Source organism: Eutrigla gurnardus (genome assembly GCF_963514095.1).
Source record: "Eutrigla gurnardus genome assembly, chromosome: 8".
NCBI classification, from domain to species: domain Eukaryota; kingdom Metazoa; phylum Chordata; class Actinopteri; order Perciformes; family Triglidae; genus Eutrigla; species Eutrigla gurnardus.
Genome location: NC_139922.1, coordinates 7,592,299 through 7,601,581, shown reverse-complemented (window position 1 = coordinate 7,601,581; position 9,283 = coordinate 7,592,299). Strand labels below are relative to the sequence as shown.

The 9,283-nt window shown below is 40.8% G+C and overlaps 1 protein-coding gene across 1 annotated transcript; it reads right to left on the bottom strand.

Annotated features, from left to right (window-relative positions):
- Positions 1 to 4,557: 4,557 nt before the first annotated feature.
- On the bottom strand, positions 4,558 to 6,698 carry npbwr2b (neuropeptides B/W receptor 2b). The gene has a single exon (XM_084015153.1). The coding sequence runs from the start codon at positions 6,581 to 6,583 to the stop codon at positions 5,567 to 5,569; it is 1,017 nt and encodes a 338-aa protein (XP_083871279.1). The 5' UTR covers positions 6,584 to 6,698; the 3' UTR covers positions 4,558 to 5,566.
- Between the last annotated feature and the right edge of the window lie 2,585 nt (positions 6,699 to 9,283).

The following is a 9,283-nucleotide window of genomic DNA, read 5'->3' as shown; positions in this document are numbered from 1 at the left end:
TGATAAAATTGAGGTGGGTAAGGCACTTGCACATGAGCAAGCATCAACTGTGAAACATGGGAAACTAAGACCAAAAAACCTATCCATCAACAGCAACATAGAGACATCATAAGAGTTGCAAACTACAAGGGAAAGGATGGAGCGCTGAAAAGAAATGTTCAGGCAAGTTGTTCCCTGATGTTGCCCTTGGACATTTCCAGCATACACACACACACACACACACACACACACACACACTAGGAGATTGTACATGGACCAACACTGCCCTCTAGTGACAATAACACTGAAATGACTGTTTTTGATATCTCCTTTTCAAACTCACCACTTAGATGCACTCATCTCTTATCCTTTCAGACAAACACATACAAAACCCATACATCTACTCATGAAGTCACATGCACACAAAGCACACTATGAGGAATGTGAAAGATGGATATAAAACAGATACTAATCTTACATATCTTTAAATCATTTTCACTCAAACAGCTGGATTTATTTCTTTTTTTACTTCAGCTACAAGGAATTTACTTTGACATGTGATGCAGCAAAGCGTCTGTCTGATCTCCTGAGCCACGTGGTCTTGTTCAACCTCAACACTGCTAAAAGTGGACAGAGGGTCCAGTATTACTCTACACTGACATGGAGCAAGCGAGATAGAGAGATTAAAACGGTGAAGGAATAGATGAAGAGACAGACAAAAAGAAAAGAAGATTTTATGAAAGGAATAAATACAAGAACAAGTTGACACAGTTTTTTTTACCGCATTTCATCAAATGCAGCATTTGACAGTTTTTTTTTCCTGGCAGTGTTTTCTGGAGAGAAAAAAAAGAGATCTTAAAGGTTTTTCACCATCCTCCATGTGAAGAAGTTACAACGCCACCAGGCTGTGACTGCCAGGGCTGTGGTTTGCATTGGCAGCATTTGACTTACTACACAAGCTGCTAACTAAAGGTCTGTCTCTTGGAGCTGCTGCACCCTCTCCTCCTGGGGAAGTAGCTCGGTCTAGAAGTAGTGGCAGAGAGGACAGAAAAGGAAATATGAGTGGTTCTCTTGTTTCTGCCACTTTGGATTTAATTTAATGATTAACAAATGTTTAATTTGACTCTTTTGGGGTAAAGGGTACACTAATTTGAATTAAATCTGTGAATTATTTGTGTTGTACTTGATGTAGATATTATTTTTAAGAAATGCTAATATACAAAACAAACCAAAATGTATGCACTGAATCTGTAATTAAAACGGTTTTGATGGATTTTCATCACGCGATTGTGATGAAAATAAATAAATACATTCAAAAAGATAAATGGACCACTGTAGTTTTTAGCAAAGGATTTTCAAATTAGAGGAAATTGTGCATTTATTGGGGACTTCTCTCTGTGGAGTTGAGTATTTGGGGCAGTAGGACAGTGTATATGGGATTGAGTCAAAATAAACTAGTGCAAGTGTTCATGGTGATGAAGGGACATTTCACCCAGTGCAACAACGGAGCTCGTTCACACAGGAATGAGTTATATTAGGCATTGAGTCCACAGTTGATATTTATTATTAATTTGTTGTTGATCCAATCTTTTCAAGGGATTTGGCAATTAGAAAAACTCTAGAATATCCCCAGTACATACTTTAACTCTCCCTTTATCGCTGTTATGGTCTTCATCAACTCCTGAGAATAATATCTTTAGATGCTAGATGTTTCACTTTCTTCACCAGCAATTCACTGTCTCCTATTTTGTACCCTGCAGGTATGTTTGATGTTTCATTTACATTGTTTTTATTTTTAAGGAAAGGTCAGACAGAGGAATGGTAAATAAAAACATAATTACATCCAGTAACCATTCAATCACAGGGCCGACCTGTAGAGACACTCACATTCACACCTACGGGACATTTAGAGTCATAAATGAACCTATCCCCATCCTGCATGTCTTTGGACTGTGGGAGGAAGCCGGAGAACCCGGAAAAAACCCACGCTCAAACAGGGAGCCCCTATCTATCAATTTCTACATGTCTAATCACATTAAGAATTGTGATTTTATGTTCTTTATAAAGATCACACTATTTAATTAAAATGCCCATGAATGCAAATAACTTTAATATAAAAATATTGTTTTGTGGAGCTGCTAGGTTTATTAATATTATACAATCATGCATTTTTAAGCAAACCATCTCTCTGTGAACCACTCAGGAGCACTGCAGCATCTCCCTGGTAGGTTTATGGGCAGCTCCGCACAACAGGCTGTTGTTGAGATAAAATCAGTGACCTTTTCGGTGACAAGACGCTTGAACCACTAATCCAGGCTGCTGCACTGCAGCTGACGTGCTCACCCGTGTAATGAATCTCTCCGGTGACCCTGACCCAACCCACTGATTACATGAGTAATAAGAGTTTCCATTTGTATTTTGAATGTGCAGTAGCACTGTATGCACACTGTATGTTAAAATGTTCCTGCACAACTTGAATTAAGAAATCAATTCTGCACATTCATTATATCTGTGAAATAAAGCAGCTTTGTAAAATATGAACATGAAAAACATGACACTAAATGTAGAGACCCTATTAGAGCATGAGATCATCAAGAATTTGTGTTTGCAGGATGGCAACGGAAGCGACGTTTTGCCACAGCCATCTAGATGAGCCAGCAAGCTTTAAACATTGAATTATAATGGTTAACAGCATCAAAATGTCTTTGCTACATGTTTGGTTGTCAGAATCCATATTCCAGCAGCAGATTAAGTTTCTACAGTGTTCCAACAAGATTGTGACTGCATCAAAGCAACAGGTGTTTCAGTGTAAAGAGTGACCATGTCAACTGACTTTCAGCCAAAGGCGTCCGTGGTCACTCTTTAAACGTGTACGGCTGAAAGCTATTAGATGTTAATACAACTCATCAACTGCTCACGTTTGTAGCAACCCAAACTCAGTGAACTCAAGACGATGTTTTGCCTCATTTCAGGTTCTGTAAATTACCACAGGTCACGTAAGCCTCTAGTGATTTGTATGCTTGTAACTTCTCGCTGTCTCTACTTTCCCTCCACCAACTACATGCATATCTCTGGCCACTAAATGTTGGGACACTTGCTAATCTATTCTATTCCCATTTCAGTACTATGGGTCTGGAAAGTCAATTTGTTTAGGTTGCATTTGTGGTCTCTGCTGGTAATACCCTTACATAGCTTGACAAGCTGCGCCTTCATTGCTTACAAACTATATATATCTATCTATATATCTATATCTATATATATATATATATATATATATATATATATATATATATATATATATATATATATATATCATTATTATTATTAAATCAAGGTATTGACAGACGTTTGTAAACACAAATAACAGACATGCAATGTCATGATTTTTAATTTCAGGCTGCATAAAAGACAATGATCCAGAGTCGGCAACTCAAATCGTATATTATTTTCATTTGTGTCACACTGTGTTTCACTATAAAGACGGTTTCACCATACACTGCCATGATTGTACAGTTAAATGGTAAAAAAAAAAAAAGAAGAAGAAAAAGACTGAATTTTTTACAGCAGGACATAGAATAGTTTATGTTGTTGCAGTCAGAGCCATAGAGACAAAGGTTTTTTAATGTTGAAAACTGGCATCACCCCTTATGAAGTGTTTTGAAAAGTTAGAATTTTCATTGTGGAAATCAAGAACGCCGTGGTCACATGTAGGGCCTTTCACGGAAGAGAGCATCAGAGGCAACAAAGGGAAATAATGAGTTCTGGTATTACATATTAGTAGATCAAATCTAAATCTAATATGGGGTCAGGACTTTAAATCTTACCTTGTCCTGTTTTACCTCTTGAAAGATTTCTGCAACCGTACTGTAAATGTGAGCATAACATTCATTTTGCGTGCGATTTTCAAACACCTGGAGGAAGCCCCAAACACGTTATATAGTAATAATCAAACTATTACATCATTACTTGATTAAGATACATCAAATACATTAATTTAAATCCTGCAAATCTTTTGCATGCTTACAAATGTAGAAAGACTATTAAAAATAGTTATCTTTTCAAGTGAAGCCCTGTCTGTTACTTTCCCTCTTTGTGCACACAACATGTCTTCATGATTTTAACTGCAAAACAAACTGACTTAAGAACATTAGATTGACGTAGGTGCTAAACATGCACAGTGTGATTATGACTCTCACTTGATTGCAGATATTCTTAAAAGAAAGCAGTGAATTAACAGATACCAAAAGACACTATTCACAAATATCAGTGAAGTGAAAGGAGTAATTGCACGCAATATTTATACAGACACAAGACAGAAGCTGTGTGAAACTGTGTAACTCCCCTCTGTAAACGGCTCTGGCTGCATGTCAGGTAACACCGCCCTTATGACAACAGGGGGCGACAAAAGCTCACAAAAAAATGAAGATGTGAAGAGAAACACAGATTTCATTATACATAGCCCTCCCATGCCTGTCCGATACCAGGCCTACAGTACTTTTGTCCAGGTGGTAAGGTTCCTTTTTCACTTCATTTCCTAGGTGGTACATATACATTCTGGTAAAAAAATAAACAAAACAAAATAAAGTGTCACCTTCCTTGGATTTCTGTGACCTCTAAAGGTAATTCACAAAATATATAATTTAGTTCCTTTGAGAAGACTCAAAATATAGAATAATTTCAAGGCATCAGATTAAGTGTTTGCAAACTTCATCGCAAAATATTTATATTATATTTTAGTCATCCCACTATTTTTTATTTTAAAAGCGATTTCCCCCCTTCCTTTTGTGGAATGGATAAACATCTGTAGACCCCTGATATACATCCTGTCACCCTCCAGCCTCGACTGTTCTCATGATGTTAATTTAATTGACAGCATGCAAATAACTGACAATGTGTTGAACTGTATTTCTCCACACAGCTGTTTCGGTCCTCAGAGGCGCTTCTCCGTCCACGTTTCAGACTGAGTCCAGTGAAGGTGACAACCTTTTTTTCATATCACCATTATGGAAAAGAACAAAAAACTGGAAAACAATCAGATTTCAAGGCCAGTTCTTCAGACACAATGATGATGATGATGGCTTTGCTCATCGTTAAAGTATAACAAGCTGTTTATTTAATGCCATTATTGTCCTGTGTGTCAACCACTGACATGCCCTATTGCACGCAAATTGTCCATTTATATCAATCTACAATATTCCTCTTAAACTCTCAGAGCCAAAAGGCTGCACTTGGTTAACCATCCTGCCAGTCATCTACTCATCAGCTTAATGTGTGCTGGCTCTGCCCACAGGAAGTGATGCATTTAAAGCTGGACTCAAATGTTCTGATGTTTTTACTCTATCATCACTTTGGTTTACTGTAGTAAGTGTTTACAGATGGGCGTTGTGTTGTTTATAGGTATAATTCTAGTTATTTTCTAAATATGATGGATAAACAAAAGATTTCTACCTGCTGCTAACGTGTGCAATATCACAAACATTGACAATTTTGATTTGAAATTAGATCCATCATATTTTCCACCACAGTCCGTCCTCACCCTGTAAGTGTCTGTAGACCTCTGCAACACCTTTCGTGTGCCATTTTACATTCAGGCTGGTCGACATTCCAACATTTTCTTGAAGGCTTTCCTAAAGCTGTCGTCCAGAAAGGCGTAGAGGAATGGGTTGAGGCAGGAGTTGGCGTAGCTCAGGCTGGTGATGAAATAGGAGATCCCGATGAGGAGCGGTGTGGTCCTCAGGTCTGTGGTCAGAGCCACGATGGTGCTGAGGTGGAACGGCGTCCAGCAGAAGAGGCAGACGGCCAAGACGATGAACACCATGATGGTGACTTTCTTCTTGGCCTTGTCCAGCGCCTTGGCATTGCTGTTGAGCCGCATGTTCCTCAGCTTGTAGAGCATCATGGTGTATAAGATGCAGATGGTGGAGACGGGAATGGCGAAGCCCAGGATGAGCGTGTAGATCCGGCTTGCTTTGAACCACAAACTCTCAGGGCTGGGGAAGCTGAGCACGCAGCTCTTCCTCCCGTCGTTTGGGTTCATGTAGACGCCAGCGAAAATGGTGAAAGGCATGACAATGAGGATGACAAGGATCCAGACACATAATGAAATGATTTTCGCTGCTCGGTACGTGCGGTAAGGCATGCGCTTAGACCGCACCGTGGCCAGAACCACCAGGTAGCGGTCAATGCTCATAACTGTCAGGAAGTAGATGCTGGAGAAGATGTTGTAGTGGTCTATGCTTAGGATGACTTTGCACAACACCTCACCAAAGGGCCAGTAGTGCAGCAAGTGTTCGGCGATGTTAATGGGCAACACCAAAGTGAACAAATCATCAGCGATGGCCAAGTTCAGTATGAACATATTGGTGACCGTTTTCATCTTGGGGGCTTTGAGGATCACGTAGATAACAGCTGTGTTGCCTGTCAGCCCCACTGCACAGATTACAGAGTAGATGATGGGTAAAATGATGTAAAGGTCAGCGTAGAAGTAAAACTCAGAGGGGGGAGTGCAGTTCAGGTCAGTGTGGTTCCCTGACGTGAGGGAGTAGAAATCCACGGAGTCATTGCAGACCGGTGGTGCGCCGCCAGGGATGGACACATTCTCCATGTTTGCAGAGGAACTAAGATTATCTAAGAGGAATATCTGCTGGTTGTAAATAAATTATGTCAGAGAAGTACTAGTGTATTTGTCTTCCTTCTTTGACATCTTCTCTCACAGGATACATTACTCATTTGTCATTGAGCCTCAAAAGTTAGTTTTGCACGGTTCAGAATGTAAAAAGTTAAAGTGTGATTACTCTCTGTTACATCACTGGAACGGAGCTCAGCTTCTGACCAATTACAGACAACAGAGCAGAGACGATTTGAGCAACAGTTCCCTGTTTGGGCTCCGGGGTCCACCAGTCAGTCACTGAGAAGATACCTGCACTTTCACTAGTTAATTTAGTAACAGTAGTGTCACTGTTGTTTTAGTTTCTGGTAGGCTATTATAAGAAAGAATAATAATTATGCAAACTGTTCCCATACACTCTTACCTCCCCAACTTACTCCATAGTAACAGAGTGATGGATGGACATCATATGCATGAATAATAATCCTGTCAGATGGATTTCCTCAATTCGTCCGCGGTTCGATGTGGATGTGTTTGGTGTCCTGAGAACGCTCTGCTTCATGCTCACTACATGAGAGGTCAACGACTAGTTTTGTGTCAGTGTTGATTTTTCCTTTTCCAGCTTTAACATTTTTTTTTAAAATGGCACTTTCTTCATCTCCACTTGGGTTCATTCCCTCACTTCTCCTTTCTTACGTGGAAATCACATCCAGTTTACCGACGTTGCGTTTGTCCTCAGGCAAGATATCCGTCCCCTGCTCTGATTCTCCCCTCCGCGGTGTCGGAGATTAAAAATGAGTGTTTCAAGGCTGAACGCGTTGCCGATAAGGATGGTTATTTATGGTTTAGGGTGGCGTGCTTTCATCTCGGTGCTTCATGTGCGCTCTGGAGACGGTGCCGGGGTTTTACGCACGAGTGGCGCATCATGAAATCTGGACGACAGAGAGATGTGGACATCAATTAGTTGCCTTGCACACGCTACACACATCACTGGAAACAGAGTGAATGCAGTTCAATAGACAGGTGCAGCCAACGGCTAAAAATCAATTCAAAGACATTAAGTCCAGGTTACAGGACTCGACAGGCAGAACTGGATAACACTTAAAACAGCTAGCGCTCACCACTCCAAATAGCATGTATCATGAATGTAGACCATAAACAAAACATTTAAATATTAAAGCAGATTATACAGCCACTGATCGTATTTGTCCCGTTGTCAAAGCCAGTTAACTCGTGTTAATTTCCAACGTCATGTACAATAACACTCACGGTTGAAAAGTAGAAATCACGTATAAAGTACTTACTCATCCTATATCTAACACGTTTCTCTCTTAAACATGAAACACTTACGCACCAATCACATTTGAAATTAATTAATTAATTAATTAATTGTAAGCTCAGAAGAATTCCTCTGTAAACGGTCGATACAAATCAAATTTATTTCACGGATATAAAAGAGTTTCAAAAGAGTTGAGGCGTTTTTACCCGTCGCTTTGTCCCTGATCCTCCGCTCTTACCTCTGTGGGAGATGCGCTGCTTTCCAGCCTCTGCCTGCCTCCCTCCCTCTCTCTCTCTCTCTCTCTCTCTCTCTTCTCCCGACTCTCCCTTTCTCTCCCCCAGTCTCTCTCTCTCTCTCTCTCTCTCTCTCTCTCTCTCTCTCTCTCTCTCTCTCTCTCTCTCTCTCTCTCTTCCCCCGACTCCGTAAGTCTCTCTGCCCACGCTCCAGGAAGCCAGCGCCACAGACTGACGTCAGTGGCCTGTGAGGCGGGTGCTGGCAGGTTGAAATCTTGGGTGACAGTTGAGACCCCCTGAAAGCCTCAACAGCAAAGTTTATCAGGGAAAATATTGAGAAAATGCGTTGTCACTTGCAAATGGCCTGCAATGCAATGTTCAACATATTCTCATCCCAACGCTTGGTCAGGAGCCATGGCATCACCTTCTAAAGAGCTGGGTCACCCAGTGCGTCCAACTATGACACAGCATGATTTGATCTCTGTGTGTGTGTGTGTGTGTGTGGGGGGGGGGGGGGTCCAGTTGAGGCTGTCCTTTTTTAATTAAGAAGATGCAATTCCCCGCATTCTGGTGAATTCTAACATAATTTTAGAACATGTCTCTTCCCTATCTAATGTTTCTTGTTACTAGAAATGAAAACGAGAATTAAATGGGCCTATCATTGTTACACTGACATTGTTATAATGCCTTTGCAATAGTAGTGATACAACTGACTACAGAATCAAAGCTTTTGCACAGTGTATATGGCACAGTGGTATATACACTCATGATACCATGCCTAAATATTGATCTGAGTTTTTTTTTTCAGCTACTTAAATTATCCGCACCACCCATTTGTTTCTCTTCTCCACCACCTTTTTTTTTTATTTCAACATTTTTTTGTGTTCTCTGTGTAACTTCAGAGGGAAGTAAGTGACCCGGGCGAGGGTCAGGCTGTGCCAATCAGGTTGAACAAAAAGTGGAGCAGTACAAGTTCGGAGGGGCCGTTCGCATCCCCCCGTCTAATTGACAGTATTAAACTGTCCCAGTCTGGCTGCCGGGCCAGAGCTCCAGCGTTTAACGCTGTATGCGGATGCATTAAAGGTCAGTGTTGTAGCGGAGGGCCGTACCGCCACCTGTTTAAATACGTCCATGATTGGAACTGACATCTGAAATAGAAATATGACCGATGGCCAGACCGCCCGT

Bases quoted from the DNA above. Each gene is read 5' to 3' on its own strand.
- npbwr2b (XM_084015153.1), bottom strand. From the start codon at position 6,583: ATGGAGAATGTGTCCATCCCTGGCGGCGCACCACCGGTCTGCAATGAC.